The sequence below is a fragment of the Teleopsis dalmanni genome, chromosome X (assembly GCF_002237135.1).
Source record: "Teleopsis dalmanni isolate 2A chromosome X, ASM223713v2, whole genome shotgun sequence".
Lineage (NCBI taxonomy): Eukaryota > Metazoa > Arthropoda > Insecta > Diptera > Diopsidae > Teleopsis > Teleopsis dalmanni.
In genome coordinates this window covers 1,808,238-1,831,570 of record NC_051848.1, presented here as the reverse complement: position 1 = coordinate 1,831,570, position 23,333 = coordinate 1,808,238, and the positions used below count along the sequence as shown (strand labels likewise).

The 23,333-nt window shown below is 32.9% G+C and overlaps 1 protein-coding gene across 1 annotated transcript; it reads left to right on the top strand.

Annotated features, from left to right (window-relative positions):
• Positions 1-595: 595 nt before the first annotated feature.
• LOC119687362 (ionotropic receptor 75a) lies at positions 596-17,657 on the top strand. The gene is made up of 10 exons (XM_038101653.1): positions 596-727; positions 6,259-6,406; positions 8,450-8,529; positions 8,591-8,663; positions 13,142-13,665; positions 15,862-16,313; positions 16,482-16,821; positions 17,030-17,316; positions 17,387-17,526; positions 17,581-17,657. The coding sequence occupies exons 1-10, from the start codon at positions 596-598 to the stop codon at positions 17,655-17,657; spliced, it is 2,253 nt and encodes a 750-aa protein (XP_037957581.1).
• The last annotated feature ends 5,676 nt before the right edge of the window (positions 17,658-23,333 follow it).

Below are 23,333 nucleotides of genomic sequence, written 5' to 3'. Positions count from 1 at the left end.
GTTTGACCATTTTCCACTTCATCCGCCGTCGGGGATAAAGTGGAATTCAGTTTTCCGCTGAATTTCGCGGTTTCCTGAACTGACGTGGCTGCATACATTTTGTGGATTTTTCCTTAAAACGTCGGTGATAAAAACAGATATCACTTCTTTGTGCACTTAGTGTACGTTCTCTATCGCGATTTTTATCACCACTTTCTTTCTCTTTTGTTAACTTGAAAGGCTAGATCTTTTACCATCGTTTTAAGCTCTTTTATTTCTTTCTTCATCTCGGTTATTTCATCTGTTTTGCTACGCTCTACTGCATACACCGTTTCTGTATCTTCTACCTCTACTTTATCCGCGACTGGCCCACTGTGCTGAATTACCTTCTACTGTTGTTACTATCGATCTAACTGCCGCTGGCAATCTTTGCAGCCATAATGATTTTATAACGTCATCTACCATTGAGTTGCCGGCCATTTCTTTCATTTTTTTTAGTAGTTGCGTTGGCTTCATATCGTCCAGCTCCAACTCCGTTATTAATTTACGGACCGCTTATTAACCGCTTTTTTATTGTATCGTACTTTATTGTTGCAGGTGGGTCTCGAATTATGGTATGTGGGCTATGCACCCCAAGTACTTTGGTTCTAGGACACCGTCAGAGCTGGTTTATGGCACAAACATACATATGCCGGGAGAAATGTTTGATGATGAAGACAAACAAGAACCGCAAACGGTGTTTGTAAAGGTATTAAAAACCGTTCGTGCATAAGGATTTAAAAAGCAGTTCACACATATTCTTACGTAATGATGCTGTACGTCCTCCACTGAAGCAGCCATACAAGGGTCCGTATGAAGTGGTAAGTCGTAGCGATAAAATCTTAAAGATTAGGGTAAAAGGACGGAGAGTAAATGTTAGTATGGACTGCGTGAGACCGGTATACATGGCGAATGAAACCGGGGAAAAAACTGACAAGAGAACGAATGGAAGAACCTAACCACAGTGACTGCATTCAACATACGTACATCGAAGGTGACCCGAACGGGAAGGGTTGTACAGTTTCCAACGAAGTACATTGCATAAGTGCCGCTACAACAGAAAGTAGAATTTGACGTCAGTTGGGCGTCTAATTCTGTGTGGTGATAACGCAGTACACATACAAGAAATTAATTTGACAGAAGTTTTAGTAAACTAAAAAACAAATTTTAAATAAAAATTATATTGTTTATGTATAGTTTGTAATTGAGAAGTAAATCACAGGAACTTAATTCATTGTTTACCATTAACGATAATAAAGTTGTAGTTACAAAAAAACCTCAATTACAACAAGCGAATGGATGAATAATTCGTAGCATTTGGTTGAATTTAAGTGAATGGAAGGTGATTGAAGGGGCTTTCGAAGGGGTAAGCACTATATACGAGATATGCGACAAAGTAGTCCCAGCATAACTCCATAGCATCCTACAGTCCAACACTTAGAGTATATTTATCATGGCATTCTTGACCAAACTGATGTGGTTAGTTTTGATAAATTTTTATTGAGTGGTTACAGAAAGTAAATGTGGAAGAATTCCCGTTTATACCTGGCAGAAACAGGAACTAATAATGGTAACGTGTAGTTGATTATATTATCGTCCTCTATATCCTTAGAGGATGTTATCAAAATTAAAAATAAAACAAATAAATAAATACACTAGCGCATAAGGTGCTCGTATGGGTAACTTACCAATTCATTGTATAATTACTTAAGCAGTTTTAATTAATTATGACTATAATAAATAATCATATTTTAAAATAGTTCATGATTTTCGAAAAATGCACCTAAGTTTCTTAAAAATACTATTTACACAGTTAATGACACGTAGGGCCATGAGACTCTATCATCTAGTGCAGTTCAGATCAGATGCGATCGCGGACCAATAGAAATCACTGGACAGATTGGAGGGTCGCAGAAACAAAAACATACGTTCATAGTTGTTTCCGGTAAAAATAAAATCACGGTTATAATGTTAAATTTAGTTTTGTGCCCCGCGGGCCGTATTTTTGACAGTTCTGATCTAGTGGGAGAAAGGGACAACACACACACACAGAGCAAGAGTTCAATGATATTTTAAGTTCATCACATCTCTATTGTCTTTTTAGCTAATATCCGTCCATTAGATTAGTAAAATTTGGGTTTGAATTTTTTTTCTATATGTTTGAAAAATATGTTTTTTAATTTTTGGAGTTATGAAAAACTGTATTCCTTTACATTTAAGACATGTTCCTAATTGACTCTTTTAATCAAACATTCACCAAATTCAGTCACAATCTTTAATCGATTAAGAGTTGTATAGTAGACCTTCTTAATTTCTATTAAGGATTAATTAGTAATAAACTCTATTTCCATATTCAACAAAAAAATAGTAAAACAAAAAAGGAGAAACTTCTGACTCATATAACTATGTGTTTTTATTCCAAAAAGAGTTAAAGATCTGAATTTTATTTTATGTTCAATAATTGAATATTTGAAAATTGAATATTTAAATATTAAACGACTTATTTATGAATTATTTTAAACAATAATTCATAATAATAGGCACAATTATTCTCACAAAACCAAAGCCATTGTTGTATCAAATGTCTTCATTAAAACTTAAACCAGATTTTAAAGCTAGCTAAGCTAAAAAAATATGAACTGTTTGTTTCGATAAATTTAGAACACATCATGATTATTACGGACTGTGGTATCTTAACAACATTTATTGAAATAAGACTCTCAAATTTACCAGCAAGTAGTAGTCAGTTTGAATGAAAGTGGTATTACAATCATACTCCCGCAACACATCCAACTAACTGTCATGAAATCCAACTGTCACAATTACCTCATGCTTGAATCGCAAAAATATGCAAAAAAGCCTAACCAAATAGGAAAAAGGCATCAGCAAATAGAAAATGCGCATCTATAACATCACAGAGTATGCTGGACTCATGGTCACACATTCGCTTCTTCACACAAATCCAATTCCCCTAAAACACTACAAATACCCGAAAGTTCATTAGCAATACGCGATCTATCGGACAGATATAACCCTTTGATAATAGACAAGATTAACTTAACTAAACACAGTAATAACATAACAACGACATAAGTCTTGTTTGAATTAGTAAGAGGAAGTCTTGCTTTGTGTTCCCATTATTGTAAGCTTCTCAGGCATTCATATTTTTTTAATAGGAATTAGAAGCTTCTTGAAGTGGAGTGATTATTCAAAATTATTGAAATAAAAATAAATATTAAATATCGATACTTCCAATTATTTACGAAAAATGGAACTTCAATTTTTAAGCTAGTCTTTACTAATTAAACTCTTCCTGCGCACCAGCTACCTAATGGGACAGACGGTTTTGAGCCGCATTCCAACTACGATGAACCTGTAAATCATTTTAATGTTATGTACTCGTACTGTATTAAAAAGACATAAATATGAGCACATAAATATGAGCGTACATTGAATTGTGTTTGAATCAGCAACGTCAAGACAGTGATGAATTTGTTTTAATCCCTACCAGCGACCACTATTGCCAAACTCCGCAAACTTACACTTGTAACTCCCATATTCCAGTGGTATGAGTTACGGGTATGTGCATTTGAAACGGTTTTCATATTTAAATAACAATTTCCTGCTTATAAAGCTGTGATTTGTTAAATTGAGGAAAATTCCTGCTGTCTAACTTTTCCCAACGGATTACGCTTAGCGAGAATAATATTTTAAATAAAAATTATAAACATTAATATCTACGGAACTTATCAAAACGATTTTTCTCTTTTTCAATTTTTATGATATTTCAACGATGTTCACCACATTGACAGCAACGGGCGCACAGAAAAGGACATGCACTGCCGCCGCCTGTGGTATTCCCCACTTTTGAAACTATGCAATTACATTGATTAAGCTAATCTTAATTAGACGTGATTTAAGCTCATTTGAATTTATTTGTACCCTCTTAAATGCAAGAACTGAGTGCGCCCAACCTTATCAGTCATACGCTACTTGATAAAACTGGATGCCACATTCTTTAAGCTGAAAAACTAGTACATTTACTATCGAATCACAAACCCGCCAAAAACCAAAATAATTCTTAATTTTCCTTTTTATTTGGCATTCGTACAAATTCAACACAAAAAGTAACTAAAAAAAATGAAAATATTCCACATAAATATTAATGATGTCTTAACTTAAATTAATAAAACCAACTGGACAACATAGTCACATTGCCAAACTATATATCGACGATCAATCATACTCGAGTAATGAACTAGAAAAAGAGGTACGAGTACCACAGCAATGGCGAGATATGCGAATACGACAACATTTTAATTCAAAGTTACTCCGTTAAGTTTTTAATTCATTTGATCCATCAAAGAAAGGTTCATTGAATTAGAAGAAGATTAACAACCATTGCCTTACTTAAAGTCCATTGTTATGAAGTCTTCCAAAAACCTTTTCACATATTCACTTATTAAATCATTTTATTGTGGATTTCAGTCATTTCTACAAAAGAAGGATATCCATTTCTTAACTGTAGAATTTCTTATTTATGGTCGCTGAACTTAGCTCAGCTATATAGTTATATCTTATCTCAGCTATATCTTAATGTTTATATTATATTTTTTAATATAGTATATATTAATAACATATTCCAACCCATATTTTGACTTGACCATAACGGGTCACATCAGTCTAATTAATCTTTTTTTAATGACTTTGTATATTCCATTTGATTAACAATTGATATAACTTAAATAACTTCCTTTGTGCAAACGAAAGCGATGTTTGCTTTGAAGTCCCTTGATGAAATGAAGAAATCTTAAATATTAAACTAGTGATCATTACTAGGGAAACAACATAATAAACCACAATAATAGTCGATATTATTTAGCCTTAGCTGGCAGGGAAGTTGTGCTCTGCACCAGGTAACTTTAAAAAGACAAATGAGTTTTATTTGAGTCTACCGATAGCAACAATATTGTTGGGTAAAGAACTAACAACGTTTCTCATTAGTTGAGTGTTGTTTACAGAAATATAACTTTGAAAATGCATTCTGATAAGATCTTTAAGAAATTAAAGATTTGGATCTGAGAAAAAGTGCACATATAATCTAATATTATCTTTGTATACTACGTGTATTGCAAGTATATATACGACCATACGTTAGTATAAATATGCTATCAACACGTCTAAATCACTGATGTATTTTTGATTATTGATTTGATGTTAATTCATTTTTATTCTAATATGTTAATTTTTTAATCATTACTTGAAACATTTTCTACATTTTGCAAAAATATATTGTTCGCAAGATATAAAAAATACTAAATTCCATTATCTTTGATTTCAAAATAGTTTCAAAAATGATTTACGAATTTATGTTATCATTATGTTTTCTGTCTAAGTACATGACTGATATTTCTTTTATGATATCCACTGCGAGATTTTACATTGTTTCAGCTACTATTTCTCCTATGTACAATCTAAAATATAATATTATTTATAGTCTTTCTAATAAAAAGTAAGTAAACAATTTCGAAGTGTAGGTGCATGAAATGGAAATGACCATTGTAAATGTAACCAAAGACTTTATTTTCCCAACAAGTAGAGTTCTATTAACTATTAGCATGTAGGACCGAAATGAGAAGTTAGTATACATTGCTGAATTTATAAGGGGTTATTGAATCCATCAATTTAATCGTATATATTTAGTTCCTTTAAAATACCACAGAAAGATGTTGAGTTTTATATTATATATATTATCAATTATCAGAACAAAGTAAAAGAAAACGAGATTTATCATAATATTGGAATAGACAATCATAGCCTATTATAAACTTAAATTTTTTACAGGAAGAGTTTGAATTTGTTAAAAATGCAACTAATTTACTGACAACCATATGTGACCAAATTAACGGTTATAGCAACTACTGGGTCTCAGTTGACTAATTCAAAGCGAAAACTTAGAATTGTTGTCGGAAAATATGAAATTACAAATAAATCGAAAAAAGAGGTGCCATAGACATCGTAGTCAACGTCACGAGTGCAGTAATTGGTGTTCTGAATTTTGAATATGCTAAACAAATGGCACAGACCATCTAACACTTAAAAGACAACGACGAAAATCTCATTCATCTACTAAAAAACCAAACTTCGATATTAGATTCCACACTGATTATCAGGCAGAGAGATTGATAACTTGCTCAATCAACCTTCGAACTAAAAATTAAAGTGTTGAATGATCTGCAGAACAAAGTAAAAGAAGACGAAGACGAGATTTATCATCTTAAACTTTACCAACTATTCGCTGCAATCGCAACACAATTGCTGAGTGTAACAACCAATGCGCAGTTTTACGAGATTGCAATTTTAGGCGTTTTAACTAATACCAATCATGGTAAAATCAGTCCACTTTTGCTGACACTATTGCAACTTAATAACGAAATTACTACACTTCTGGAACATCTTAGTCCAACCACACACTTGCCTGGAATTACGAGCAATATCTCTGAGCTCTATTCTTTAATGACTGTCACCAGTGATTTAGTGGATACTAAAATTCGGTTTCGAATAACGCTGCCAGTAATCTGTGACCAAATATTTGAGTTGTTCTCTGTAATTCCAATACTAGAGATTCGAGACAAAACCTATCAGCAAATTATACTATGCACTGCTATGATAGCAGTTTCACCATATCAGATATTCAGTCAAATCGATGCAGAACATTACAAGACGAAAAACACCTTTATATTAACACCCCAGAAGTTACTCTCCAGGTTCCTGCAAATGCGAGTGTGAACTTAACCTATTTAATAACCGAACAGCATCCTGCCCCTAACAATGTTCTAACATGAACATATTATGGATTCAACATAACATAAAATCGTTGGATATTTGCGTCGAAAGAACCTGTGCAATTTAACGCAATATGCAATTATCACCAGAATGTGTACTTAAGCAAACCACAACATCATTATATAGTCATTGTATGTTGACTACTCGTTTAAAATACTCTCATACGAGTTTCCATTCACATCCAATGAATGTAACAATACACTAGCAACAATCACTAAATTGGCTGAACATCATTATTCCCATGCTTGGTGATGACATTAATCAGCGAAAGACAGCATTAAGAACAGTTAAACTACAAGAAGAACTGCCTAAAGATGAAACAGCATACCATCAGCATCATTTTATCATCGAGTACTTAGCACTGGGAAACAAAAAAATCAGAACCAAGTCGTAAACAACGATCCAGTACCTCACCCCCGAACACACCAACAAACAATCATTATTTTTTATTGTGGTACTGTGATAATTCTGTTGTTCCTACAGGTGTAATATGAGTTGGCACATGGCATAAGTGATAACTCATTTAATTCATCAAATTTGTAAGGCACATTAATATATGACAAAACACATATACCAGCTAGCTAAGCTAACTGCATTACGCAGACATAGTGTAAGCTAAGGTAATGTATAGAATTCTCACGAGTGCCTTTAGCCTTGATTTCTCAAGGTCTATTGGATAACAAATCGTGGAAATTAGGTGCATTTCCTCTTTTAGCATAAGCTAATGCTAAGATTTTTGTATAAAAGCTTAAGATTTTTTAATAAAGAGCTATAAGTGTTTTCTTTAGTTGAAGTGCCTAAGAAACCTTGAATAAATTGGTTTATGTGCCAAATTTGTGACTAACCAAACACAGAAGAAAAACAATTATAAAAAATATAAGTAACTGGTTAAAGTACTAGATTACTTTCGTTGAGCTAAGTTGGTTAAAGTGCCAAATTAGAAAATCTGTATCAGACTAGATACGCATCATTACAATGACTTCCATGATATTTTGTGTTCTATTCATGATAATGTCTACGGAATTTGTGACGCAGTCCACACTGTTCAAAGTTCTGAATAGTTATATGAGTTTCGTAAACCTCATATAGGTTTAAAAAATTCCAAATATTAGGAATTCTCCTGATGAAGGCAAAAGCGAGTTTGCCAAAATACGTATAGGAGTATAAAAAAAATGCAATCCAAATACAATCGAAATAAAAGTTAAAATTTTAAAAAACAAAACCGACTTTAAAATATATCCGACGTAACAACTCAAAAATTTTAAAATAAAATTTTATATAGCTTATTAGCTCATTTACTAATAAGAAACTCTGATATATTCCAAAGAAAGACTTCGTATTTCGATAATTTATTTTAATTTTTATTTTGTATGAGAAGTAATCCAAAGCCTACATTTTTAAGAACTTAGGTATGTAAAATGAAAAACTGGTCCAATTGAAGAAAATACAAAAGTGATTAATTTTTTACCTCCAACAGAGTTTAAAATTAGTTCTGAAAAAATTTAAATAACTCGAAACTGAAAACAATAGAATTCAATAGAAGGAAATATTTTTTCTAAATTTTTTCCAATAAATCCCCAAGCAGAGCCAGCAGTGGCAGAAGGTGATAAGTCACGTGAAATGTCATTACCCAAAGCAAGAGACAGTATATTGGGTATCGAGAAGGTATAATGAACTAGAAGAAAGAATGATGAAACAAAAATATGAAGCTTTCAGTATTTGAAAGTCATTGGTTCGTGAAAAAGTTCCTGTAAACCTAGCAACAACTAGTAGTGCTAACGATGAAGATGTTCTCCACGGTACAAGAGCAAAAGCTAAATGCAACAAGGATCAGCGCCCAGGAATTATCATAATACGCTCTATTATTAGAGGGTTGAGAATGATTCTTCCTAGCAACCACTTAAATGTAATCAATCCAAAGAAAATGAATGGAATCGGTGTTAATCACGTGAAAGATATAAATTTATATTAGATTAAGATATTAAGTCTTTTGGTAATGGAACGATAACTGGTAGAAATTAAAAAGAAGCATCAGGAACCCCGAGACAAAGAAAGAAAAGAAAAAAATGTAGGCGTACATGTCAAACAAGTGAACACTGTGAAAAGGATTAAGAAGTAATCATCTGAACAGCGAAAACCAGTTTTAAACATACAAAAGAAAACGGATCCAGCCAACAGATTAAAAAGAAAACGAGATATGGACGAGGATAGTTTACATTTGCGAGCAAAATGCAATTATTTTTCTTTTTTTCTGCATTTTTATCTTTTCATTTTTCTATATATTTTATGTATTAGATGTATATTTTTGTATTTCTTTTCTTTTTATTCTTACTATGATTATTATTTACATTATTAGAAATGTAATCTCTCATAATCAAGAAAGTAAGAGATGCCAAAAATAACCATTAATTAGCTTAGATTAGTGGACCATCAGATGATGCACTCTGAACTCTAATTTATATCCTTAGAGCTATACTTATAATAATATTTTAATAAACAAATAATCTAATCTGCTTTGTAATATTTTGAGGAGTTACTGAAGTGATAAAACAGGATGAAGTGCGGCGCGTTATCTTTTAATTATCACTAGTTGACGTGTGGTTTATGGAACGCTTCAGAAACTTGTTGAATGGTCTACTGTCTTGATTCAATTGCCATGATCGAAAATATCAACAAATAAAGACTATCGACCATCATGGTCCTCAAACAATTTCAAACGGTTGTACTTAATTTTTTCTGACTATTCGAATACCTAAATTTTCGTATGAGCTTTCTAGTCAGCGAGCTCTTTCGTTTGTATACGAATTACTGTGTTGTGAATAATTTTTAATCATAATATCATGATATTAAAAAATTAGCTCGTAATAGCGTGACAGTCCCTTCGATCTATATATCCTAGGTTTTGTTGAGCATCGATGAAATCACATCTTTATTAAAACTTTTATAGTTATTTTGCATATATTCTGTTGAAAGTTTTTTTGTCTTCCATTGCGGCATTGTCATTATGATTCTATCCATTTCTGTCACAAATCCTTTTTTTTCGACACGCACTACAATCTCGTAATAACGTACTATATTTCGGGATAAAGATTTTTTTGTTAGATATTCAAAGGCTCTGTATAAGTAGCTATTTCAGTATTGAACTGCAGAGAGTAGAGTAGAAAGGCTTTGTAATTAGCAAGCTATTTTTATCAATCCCGAAGATAGATGTATTCAGTTAGGGCGGATTGGAGTGTAAGTGAAGGGGGCAGGATTTACGCAAACTTGCGAGAGGGTCCAGCTAACCAGCTAAAAGTAATCACTACGATCCGCTTCATGGAGGTTGTAGAGCGGAATGCGTGATAGAAGAGTAAATTCTTCTTCATGATAATAGGCAAGAAGTTGGAGAACTTATGCCTCATGGCCTCAAGCAGCATAGTTGGGAGGGTGTCTACCTGGAGGATGTTGGGAGGATTCCAATTACGTAAGAAGTATCTACAAGTAAAAGAGAAAAGGTACTCGTCTATTGTAATTATGTTTGCCATTTGGCCTACATGGTATTGATATAATTTCAAAGAAATCTTCTTTAGAAGATTCAGATTAATTTCATCTGGTGGACAGTAATTCCGGACCAGATTGGAAAGATGTGAAAAGAGGAGTCGAATGAGTTGCTTATAGCCAAGAACTATTACTTTACTATTAAACTGATTGTGTCTACAGAGTGCATTTTTGAGGCTTTTATATCTGAATGTGGCATTCTTGATGGCATATTTAACGTAGAATACGAAGTTGTGCTTGAAAGTATAATACAATTCCAAGATATTTTAGCTCGTCAACAAGCTGAATAGGGGAGCTATTAACGCTAAAAAGAGATGTTTTTGTTAAACAGGAGAATATAACATTTGCCAAATTCTTTATCTAAAGTTTTCATATTTCATTTTTAAAACATATTAATATACATTAATATGTAAAAATTAATAAAAATTTTATTAATAATAATTAAAATATAATAAATATTTAATAATCAAGAATAAATTATAACAAACTTTATAATAATTGCTAATTCTAAGCATATAATTAATTTAAATATATAAAATTTATCACAATTTATTTTGCTTCAAATCGAAGATTATGAAGGTCTTAACGTGATCAGTACGTTGGCCAATTAAAGCTATGGACTTATTCTTCCATTTCTCGTAGTAGATGCAGAGATTTCTGAGGCGGTTATTAAGCTTATTGAAGATTCTGCTGGGGAGGTTAAACCTCATGTAAATGAGACAATCATCTGTGTAGCAGATTTGCTTAAGGTATTGGGGTGGAGGGTAGTTCGGTAGTGAAAATATTAAAAAGGATGGGACCTAGTACTGAACTCTGAAGGACTCCGACTGAGATGGGATATTTAAAAACTCAAAGTAAAGTATTGAATTTTACACGTTTATTGATGTTTCTAATCGCTTACTTAATTATTGATGTTCAAAGTCAAAGTTATATTCAGCATTGGATAGACGTTGTCGAATCACCGTCTAAGAGTGCGAAAATTTAAATCAATAAAAATTTGGATAGCCAAACATATGATAAAAGTCCCATACCTCCAATATATAAAAAATCAAACGAAATATTGAACCTACCTTATGTTATTATGAATTTTTTGACGTCTTTATACCTTAAGTTATTAAATTTCAGAACTTAGATATCAAACAGGAACCAACTCCATTGGACAACTGTTTTTAGTAAACTTAGTGAGAATTATAATTTAATTTAATTTAGTCGCTTACTTGATTATTGTCTATTGTTAAAATACTGTTACAATCTGTTGCAATCTCTTGTGATTTCCCATAGGTTTACCGCAATTCATATACCGGTTGGTCGGAAGATATTTAGCTCCCATAGACAACTGAATGTGTAACGCAAAAAATAAAATAAAAAAAAATGTAAATAAAAAAAAATAGACAGCTGACAAAAAAACACTTCAAATATATTCACATATTGCTCACGCAAAATAATTGGTATTCGAGTAAAAAAGTGATTAAAACTAACTATGGCAAAAGATCAATGCTAATAAAAATTGACGCCTCTAGGCTCACCTTTTTACCATAAGGATAGGAAAATCCTGGATCAATCATACTTTTTTGATTAAAGTTCATAACAAACAAAACGCTTGGCATTACCAAAACTCAAACGCAATGCTTCAACAAATTAAAGCAGTAGTACCATTCTCCATATACAAATGGGAGACCAGTTTTGTTTTATTTAGGCGACAAGTTTGTAACGCCTAAATGTAGGTGTGGTTCATTATTCAAATCCTCTTATCTACACACTTTCTTGTACTCTGATTTCAAGTCCCACCATTCATTTCAATTTCCTGCACAGTCGATCTAAGCAGTCTTTCTGATTTAATAAATACTATTTAATGAGTATAATTTATACTAAATAATATATTTTTAAAACTAAATGTAAAGTTTAGATTTAGAGGTGCATTTACATTTTGGAAATTCAAGTAAGGATGCATAATTTACTCGTATATATAAGAATACTCTTACTTATAGTCAGCGAGTGTGGTCAGATAGAGAAACCAATTCCGAATCGTAAAGCCACTAAGTTTTTTAATGTTTCAAAAAATCATTTTAAATTAAAAAATTTATTTATGTTAAAAGTGCCTCCTTTTATTGATTGCTGGGCAATTTACGCAATTGGGTCGTTTAAAACCTTTGATTACCTTAAGTTGCTGCAGAACTAGGCGAGGCACACACCCATTCATCTTGGAAGAGTTTCTCTAAATGCAGTCGCATTAAACTGTCAATCAAAATTGTGATAAGTGAATTACTAATTTAAATTGCAAAAATCATACTTAAATATTTTGCAATCAGACGCGAAAATTGAAAGTTTATAAATCGCCCCTACGAACACACTCAATAGAATCGTCCGTTAGCAGTCATGGAATTAAGGTGTCCAAAAGAAAAAAATTCATAAGTTTTTGCTCAAGCATGCCAACCAATTGTCAAATGCTGCAATGGCTGACCTTATTTGCCGCATGTCGGTGGGGCGCTGAGAGCAGCGTAAGCGAAGTCAACTTAATTACGAATTTCACTGTAAAATTAGTTAAAACTCAACAGGCCATCATATTTGCATGTGACCAGAAAGGTATTTGCACTAAGCGCATTTAGCAGAAATATAACGCACACATTTACGTAATTAATTAAACTTCAACTTAAAAAATCTAAATGCCAAAAAACGTTCTCGCTGAAACTTGTATCTGCACTTTGCACGCATATACTTGCACGCTTCTCGCACACCACAGCGCTCTTGCAGATCAGTTTGGCTCTTTTGCACTGGAATCAATTGGTTTATCCTATCAATCTTCATGTTAACTACTCACTTAACACGATATTGACACGTAAGAACCATGCGAGAACAAGTGTCGTTATAGATTGCGCCTGCGTACGCAGCCAGCAGCTTTTGAGCGAAGCATCTGCACAGCGCTACTTCAATAAGACCTACCAATGGCTGCTTTGGAATACCAACAACCTCGATGTAGAACAATTGCTGCCATTGGAGTTAGATTATTTGGGCCCGAATGCCCAAGTTACTTTCATCAACAAAAGCTTCTTCGAATATTCAATTTGGGATGTGCACTCTAAAGGACGACATTTGCGAAGCCCCTTGGAGTTGCAACTCATTGGCGTTTGGCACACAGACAGCAATTGCCCAAATTCTTCGTTAGCCATGGAAAAATATTTAAACATACATGCTGACATCTTTCAATTGCAAAGTATCAAATATCGTGATCAGTTTAAGGGGCTTACTTTACGTGGGGCAAGTGTGGTAAGTTAAGTGACATAACTAATTATCATTTCTAAATTGAGGAAAAAATAAAAAAGATTCGATGTATATAGAAGCCATAAATTTATTTAATTATTAACTCGAATAAATGTTAAGCTGCGAACGTCTGTCCACTGTAACCGTCTGTTTAACCTGTTGGCTGGTGGCCAATTTCTTTCACAGACATAAACACCGGTATACCGGTACTTTCATTTATATTTATATTTTATTATATTTATACTTATACTTTATCTATATAATAGGAGTATATATATACTAAGTACATGTATATGTTTTCATAAGGCACAACAATTCAAATACTGACATTAGTAACAGCCCATAATCTAGCTTATGATAACATTAATGACAAAAATTCAGGTAAACATATGTATTACCTTTCTTAGACCACATTAATCCTCTTTTTACACAGTCCATACAACTATAGATGTGAAATTAAAGTGATACATGTAAATACAGTTAACTCTGACTTAAAAGATATCTTCATAACAACTCTTAATAGATTCTGGTTAGGGATTAACTACTGGCCATTAGATACCTACCATATGGTTAGTTAATAATCAGAGCATTTAATAATTAGAGCATTAACTACGAACTGCAATGTCTATTAGAAGTTAACTTATAAAAAATGTTAAGCATGGAACTCTTAATATTTCGGAATTTTAACCTTTAAATGTATATTTCTATTTCTTACTTCAAGAAATCATGTTAGTGGACTAAAACAATTGAAAACGAAACACGTTGTATAAACTCATCTATAGACTAAAAAAAATATATATGGCTGATTGGTTGCAGTAGCAGGCCATTAGATAACTTCCATGTACTTCAATTAGCGATTTTTCACCGTTTTGCTCCACATTCCTCGCAAGAACCCCTAATATAGAAGAGTAAAGACTAAATCCATCCTGTTGAATTTAGATAATTTAATAGGGGTCTCGTCTTCACAGATGAACAGTCTGACAAACTACCAAAGAAGTGTCGTCATAAAAACCAATATCTTCTGGACACCAAAGCTGGGCAATCACAGAGAAAATGTATTACGGTTTCTGTTTGCTGCGGGTTTCCACAACTTCTGCAGTGGTGATTGTGAAAAATGCGTGGTTTCTCCGCGTGGGTTCCCATCCACCAATGACCAGAAAGAACTGCAGTAAGCCTTGCAGTATTTACGCTGCTTCTCTAATTGCTAAGATGTCAGCTCCTGTGACGCCAACGCATGCCATCCTCTGAATTCTGTTGAGTTTATCGATGTTATAGCTATTACTCAGAACTGGTCACTAAACAACAGCACAATACGTGAGAATTGGACGCATAATGGCCGTGTACATCCAATGTGTAATATCGGGACGAATTTCACTTTTTTTTCCCAAAATCCTTTTGCAAGAGTAGAAACCTACACAAGCCTCCTTGATTCGAAGATCGACTTTATGTATCCAGTTTAGCTTACTTTTCAACAGAACTCCTAGATATTTAACTTTATCTGATCATTTCAACTTTTGCTTATTTAATGAAGGCAACCTGAAAGCCGGTATTTTGATTTTGCTTCATTTCGGTTTTTACTGGGTTAACACCTAGTCCACATCCTGTGGCCCAAGTACTTATCCTAACCAAGGCCCTTTACATAATATCAACTATTACGTCAGGGAACATACCCGACACTAGAATTAGTTTATATTTAGTTTATATTTATTTAATTATAATTCACAAGCTTACAAGCTAACTTAATTATTATTTAAATTATGCTCTCTCATTTTCTAGTGTTATACAAATTTTATTTTATTTATATAAAAGCTTAAACTCTACAGCCTTTCTCCTAAGATGATAACTATACACCTATATAAATATACATGATATACTTAAGTAAAATATAAAATATAAATATAAAATATAATTACAATTAATTTTTATTTATTTTAAAATTATATAATTATATATTATAAATTATATAATAAAAATTGTAAAATATTTATTGGCAAATTATTTATAAGATGGAGAAATGCAAAGTACTGTATGTTTATTCCTTATAATTGCTCTTAATTTTACGCTCTCGCAGACGCGAGCAACGACTATCTAAATTCACATCCTCCCCCATAATAATGAAGGTTGACTCTACATTTTTTGTTTAATTTTGAATACATTTATATAAACTATATATAAATAATGAATGTATGAAGTAAATTTCAGATTGATCAGGACAATATTACTACTAATGAGCAAATTGAACGAATGCTTTCCCGTCCGACAAAGGATTTCGGTGTGGCTGCCTTCAGCAAATATCATTATGAGTTATTAGGAATTCTGCGTGAACGCTTCAATTTTACCGTTAATTTTCGGAACGCTCGCGGCTGGGCTGGTCGTCTAGGTAATACGAGATTTCGGCTCGGTTTTCTTGGCATTGTTACGCGCAACGAGGCCGATGTTGGTGCAACGGGTGCGTTTAATCGAATCAATCGTTTCGCTGAATTCGACACAATACATCAGAGCTGGAAATTCGAGACGGCATTTTTGTATCGTTTTACACCTAACTTGGATACGCACAGTAAGAGTGGTAATTTTCTTGCACCATTTGATGATCAAGTTTGGATTTTTTCTATTGCTACACTTATTGCGGTAAATCTTAACTGGCGTTTGGTTGAGTGGCTAAACGAACGGCGGCGTTACAAGAAGCAAATCATACAACACCAGAAAAAGAAGCACCAAAAAAAGCTACTAAAGAGTAACAAATTAAGGTTACCGCAAACTGCTGACCAAGTGCAGAATATACGGAACAATAGTGAAACTATAGTAATCGATAATTTTGTTAGTGAAATAAGTAGAAACAAAAGAAAAACGAATAACAACCAATGCGATATTTCATGCAGTCAAACGGCCACCGATGAGACATCATTAGTTGCTGTTTCATTGAAAACTTTTGCTGCTGTTTGCCAACAGGGTATAGAACCGATATCTGGAAGTCTACAAGCGCGCACAATTATTTTGACGACATTCTTATTTTCTTTGGTTATGTATAACTACTACACATCATCGGTAGTAGGTGGTTTACTGAGTAGTACGGCACAGGGTCCAGCTACAATCGATGAAGTAATTATAAGTCCACTGATGCTGTCTTTTGAAGATATTGGTTATTATAAAGTGCTTTTTCGAGTAAGTACTAATAAATATAAAATAAGAAATGTGTAGATTTACTGAAATTTTACTATAACATAACTACCCATCACTAGAAAATGTAAACAAAGATTATAAGAAAATCTCCGTAGTAATTCGTGACTGCATCCCGATCTAATATCTACTCATTTAAAATAGATTATATTTAAATAATATAGATGTAATTGTACAATTTAACTGATAACAGGAAAATAAGGCACCCTATATACTGCGTTTAATAGCTCGAAAATTACAACCACCACGCATTTCCTATGATATACCAGTTTATGCTCATATCGAAGATGCAATACCCTACCTCAAGAAAGGTGGTTACGCTTTTCATTGTGAAGTCGTTGATGCATATCCCGAAATAGCCAAACAGTTCGATGCTAATGAAATTTGTGACTTGCGCGTAGTATCTGGTCTAATGGAAACAGAGATCATGAATTGGATTGTTCACAAAAACAGTCAATATACTGAAATATTTAGAATTGCGTAAGTCAACGATTTAGCTAAATATCTAGTGAATTACTGCTATATGTATATTTATATTCTACGTCTCCAGAATGGGTCGTGCTCGTGAAGTAGGATTTGTGGAACGTCTACTAAAGCAGCGACAACCAAAAAAACCTATTTGTCAAGCCTTGTATACAGTATATCCGGTAAGCATAACAGGTGTATCGAGCGCTTTTATGATGCTGGGAGGTAAGTATGGAAATATGTAACATCAATCAAAATTAAATATATAAAAAATTTTAGGAGGATTTTTACTTTCTGCTTTCGGTATTGCAATAGAAAAATATATAAAGAAGCATAACTCAAATTACTTAAAATAAAATAAAATAAAATAAAATAAAATAAAATAAAATAAAATAAAATAAACGTTTCTGGAAATGGATATTATTTTGTTTTACAAAAGAAACATTACGATCTTTACACTATTTTAACTAGGAAGATTAAACTATCTGAAAGAAAAGAAAATACTTTTAATGGAAAAATAAAATTTAAGTTTAATGTTAATGCTAATGTTAATAGCGTCTTAAACTGGTATATCTGAGGTATCTTAAATATGCAGTAATACCACTAATACAATAGTTTAGTATATCCGAAAGTTTAATGAAGATGTAAAAGGATGTATTATAGCATAGTGTTTTACTTTTAGTTTCCATAAATAAAGAATTACTGCGAACTTTTAGTAATATAGCCCATTTCAAAAATATTTAAACAGGTACAGATAAAAAACGATAGGTCACATCACAATCAAATAGTCTCATTTAACATGCAATAAAACTAACTTAGCAGAAAATTCAGATTTAAATGGTTGCTTACCGGGCAAAGACATATTGTTAAAAATTTATTCAGACAGACCACGGTCAAAGTAAAAGTGCCAAAACGTATGCCACCATTACTAATGATATTTATTTTAATTCTTTTATATGTTTGTATATAGACTAGTAAGAACAAATTTACCTTATGCGCAAATATTATTTCTAAATTTCACAGATGAATAATTATTAAATCAATGGATTACCTGATGGTTAATATGAGTACTGATACCAACAAATCTTACTCTCTCTGCTCTTATGTAACCCAAACAAATGCAAGGCAATCACAAGTATTTTTAATTCAAATTAGCGTACGATATCTACGAAATGATAAGGATGTTTATCAGTACAGTTCAATCAGTGTCGAAGATACATCTACCATGGACAATGGATTTCATAAGCTTTTCGATGCCTCTTTTACTTTCCAGTGTAAGACCAAAAACGTCAAATTCTCTGAATTTTGCGGTAATACATATATCTGAAATCATTTATGGTCACATTATAAAAACAGAGCAAATTTTTCCGTAAGTCAGCTAGCTACAGTATAAAAGGGCAGAATCGTATTCGCATTTTGAAAAAATTAAACACGAAACTTATAGCAAAATTGAGGAGCGAAAAATTGCTATTGAGGAAAAAAAAATTAAAATGGATGATATGTGGATGGAGAGGAAAATGGAATGAAAATAATTAGAGCGTCCAATGAAGAAAGGAATTGCGAAACATGAAATTGATAAGAAATATAGTAACCAATAACAACAATAATAAATTAAAAATTAGTATTTCTAGTATATTAAGTTTTTATGTATTATTATTATATATAGAGAAGTTTTGAACAGTTCACTAAAATAACAAAAATTATTTTCATATTATTTTAACTAATTGAATTTTTGGCTGACCATACAGCTGTTTCGAGTATTGCCAAATACCTTGGCCTTGGAAATAATTCTTGTATTTAATTATTCGTAAATAATTTTTTTGAGACTGGAAATTTGACCAGGAAATTTGAAGTTCAGAGCCAGCACTCCTTAACCAACTGATCCAAAGCCGTACTTGACTTTTATTTTCGCACATTTTTCTGGAGTTTTGTTAATTTGCTGTGAAAGTTTTATTAACAAATTCAGTTGCTGTGTTTGTATTACAATGAAATCATAAACCAGCTGTAGAATAATTGAATTAATTAATTATATTTTTATCAACTTATTCTTAAATTATTGAAACATGCAATAGTATTATAGGCCTTTCGGGTGGCTCGCAAGTACGGCAAAAAACAGCAAGTTGCTGTCCTATGCAGGCCTATACTGGCCGCAATGTACGCAAAACAACAACACTATTTTCTCTACCTCGGCCAGCATAGCTATGCTGGCCAACCACATCGGCCAGTAAAAAAAAAATGTTACCAACGCAATAAGCGAACTATTGTGAACCTTCATTGAAAATTCCAACGAATAGTGCAATCCAATGTCAAAAATTGAGGAAATAAAAATTCAAACAGAATTCAAAAATTTGAAAAGACTTGAAAAGTAACGAAAAAATAATAAGAATGTAGAAATCGTAAGTATTAAGCACATTGAATTTTTTTTTATGTTAGTTATTACCAAGTAACATTTATTTTATTTCATTAAATTTGTAGTTTACATGCGTAAAAAATTTTTTTATAGAAATACACGCAAGTAAAACGTTGCTTTCTTCTCCCAACATCGACAGTACCTACAAAAATTTACTTATCTTAGTGTTTTATTTTTAAATTTCCAATATTCTTACCATTCCTTTTAATTCCGTGTTCATTTTAATTTTATAATATTTTTATAAAAATATATTTGATTTATATGCACATATACAAGATTTGCTGTTTGTCAAAACAAAACATTTGACAGATTGCAACAGTGATGCCAATGACTCGCGTGGCCAACATGCATTTTTTGCCGTACTTGCGAGCCACCGAAAAGGCCTTATATACTTAATCATCGCTCCCAATATTATTTCATCTTAATTAATATTAATTTTATATAGGTATTCTTTTAGTATGTTTCCATTGCCTTCATTAAAACAGTTTATTTGGTCGCTAAATGAAGTGAAAATTTGGGCCGCTTATGCAATTGATTAACTGTACAAAAAACTTTCGTACTTTCCAACTTATATAAATTAATAATAAATAAATAAATTAAGGGAATCACCCCAAAAATATTGAATTGTAAAATATTTTTTCCAAAAAGAAAAATAATTTAATTTGACATAATTAACACATAAAATGAACTGTAAACATACTAAAAACAACAAGTCAAACAAATAAAAGGAAAGTATTTTTTAATAAGTTTGTATTTTATAAAAAAAATTAATATTCAATAAATTAATTTCTGCTAACGACACAAAACGAAATAAACGAAATGTAAACAAACAAAATTTCTCCTAGAACTTTCACACAAACTTGTTTCATATGCATAAATCAACTAATGCGAATGGAAACGACCAAATCTCAATGTGATTAATATAAATTGATTTATCTGTAGTATTAAATAAAATCAACGGTAAAAGATATTTTTGGATATATCGGTAAAATAATTTTCGTAATATAACTTATTTTATATTATTATGTAAAAAATTTTAAATTTTTTCATTATTAGGCCCTTTCGGTGTCTCGCAAATATGGCAAGTATGGCTCGCAAGTAATGCATGCTGGCCTATATTGGCCACGCGAATCATTGGTATCACTGTTCCAATCTGTCAAGTGTTATGTTTTGACAATTAGCGAAAATAGCATAATGCAAGCAAATTACATTTTCTATAAAAATAAATAATTAACATAGATTGAAAATTAAAATGAATATAAAATTAAGAGGAATGGGAAAGATGTTGAAAATTTCAAAATAAAACACTAAATTGTTTCTTTTTTTTCCAATTTTTAAATTTATGAAATTTTTGAATTCTGTTTGAATTTTTATTTACATATAAATTTTGACATATGAGGTCTGTTCCACGAGCTACTCATAGTAAAACATGAGTAAAACAGAAGTAAAATTTACACAAAAATATTTGAAAATTTGCTGGTGGAACGCGTTTGTGTATACACAGTGTTTACTCAAAGTTACTATGAGTAGCTCATGGAACAGACCTATGATTGCAATATTCGTTGGAATGAAATTTTGACATATGATTACAATATTCGTTCCAATGAACGTTCACAATAGTGCGCTTATTGCGTAACACTTTTTTTTACTGACCGTTGTGTGTGGCCGAGGTAGAGGAAAAAGTGTTGCTGTTTTTCATACGTTTCGGCCAGTGTAGGGCAGCAACTTGCTAGTTTTTGCCGTACTTGCGAGCCACTGTTTTCAATTAATGAAATGTTGTTAATATCCGTACTAAGCTTTGAAGTGTAAAATGAAATGATTCAAAGAAGAGTAAATTTCCTGTTTTTTTTTTGTTTTTTTTTAACGAGGACACAAAAGCATCGTTAGGCTAAGTCAATGTGAAACTTTAATCCGCGAAAAACATGTCCTCATGTCCGGACGGAGAGTCCCTCCTGGAACTACCGTTAGGTATTACGTCAGAAAGGCGCTCAGCTCAAATCGTTAGTTATGTCATCTGAGTTCGTAACTGTCCTATTTCTTGGGGTAAGACCTCTTTTGTGGCGTGTTCGCTGGAAGAAGCCGTTCAATGGCTCTAAGTTGAGTCATGATCTTCGTAACAGCGGTCGATATCAATTGCCGTGTATCCGGCGAATTAATCATCTTCAAAATTAAATTTTCCTGGCAGATGCGCTCGCCAATAGCGTCACTCATCTCTGCTCTGGTTTCAGAGATGAGAGGACAGGAAAAAACAGCGTGGTTTGCATCCTCAACGACCCCTTCACAGCTGGGACAAAATGGATCTTCTTCGTGTTTGAAGCGATAAAGATACTGTTTAAAGACTCTATGTCCGGTTAGTATCTGAGTGAGATGGAAATCCACCTGTTCATGCGTCCTGTGTACAGAGTATGTGTCCACCTCCCTTTCATCGAGTCATTCCACCGTTGTTGCCATGTGAGCATGGTAGTGCTGCTTGCCTCATCCTTCAGCAATCTACTGAGGTCATGCGAGGGTTGACACATGGCCTAATGAGCGCATGCTTCAGTGTCAAACCGGGAGCTAAGCAGAAGATATTCTCAACTGCCTTTACAACCGAACTTAACAGGACGAATCAAAGATCGTGCTTTAAAGCTTGCCAGATTTTAACGGGACGGGGCAGATGACGTTTAAGCCTGAAAACCGTCTCGATCAGATTTCACTCTAGCCCATATTGGTAACAGAATACTCATCCACCAGCCCATGTCATCATTTCCAATTATTTTCTATTGTCCAGTATGCCATAATCAGGATCTTACTGGTATCGATCCTGATGCCTATTCTTATAGGCTTCCTCCGTTATCTTATTTAGTGTGTAGATTATGGTGCAATAGCCGCCCCTAACATGAGGTACAGTCGCTGCGCACTTCCTTTTCCCTCATTGGTACTGCAGCTACTCCTTGTATGGAGATCAATCACTGGCACTTACAACTCCCTCGTTGGCGCATCAACCTCTCTCAACAAAAGAAGCCGATATTGTGTGCTTGTGTGTCCCTCGTTGCCATCCCGTGATGGTGGACGCTTAGTTGGAGCCGGCATCTACTCGGCTCAGCTCAGGAGCTTCTCAGGGTTTCTGTGACCTTTTAAGCCACATCCTCCGACGCCTGGCTTCATTTTAGTCGCCTCATACGACAGGCATGCCTTACTGCGGAAATATTCTGACCCCTATCCTGCAGGAGTGTGTGTGTGTGTGTGGATATCTACAAAAATCTAATCAAACACGAAATTGAACGTACAAGACTGTCAAAAAATTAAATATTTTGTTGTCCATCAGTTTGTGTTACAAAGTTCGAAAATATTTGAAAATATTTGATGTGAAAAATGAATTGTACCTAATTATTTAAGTAAAAACATCATCCATATGGATTTATATTCCACATTCATTTCAATTATTTATTATTATTTACGATCCATACACTTCCCATGTATACATTTGAAATTGAAAATATTTTTAATTATTTAAAATTAAAATCTTTGTTGTCCTCTTTGTTGATCTTTGTGTTTTGCTGCCATATTATATAAAATTCAGGGTATCAATATTTCACACTAATGTTAAATTCTAAACTAGTGGCATCACTACAACCATTCA

Excerpts from the sequence above, each read along its gene's own strand:
- LOC119687362 (XM_038101653.1), top strand. The coding sequence starts at position 596 with ATGTGGGCTATGCACCCCAAGTACTTTGGTTCTAGGACACCGTCAGAG. Across the intron at positions 16,822-17,029 it reads ATTATAAAGTGCTTTTTCGA|GAAAATAAGGCACCCTATAT; the intron begins GTAAGTACTAAT and ends AACTGATAACAG. Across the intron at positions 17,527-17,580 it reads CGCTTTTATGATGCTGGGAG|GAGGATTTTTACTTTCTGCT; the intron begins GTAAGTATGGAA and ends AAAAAATTTTAG.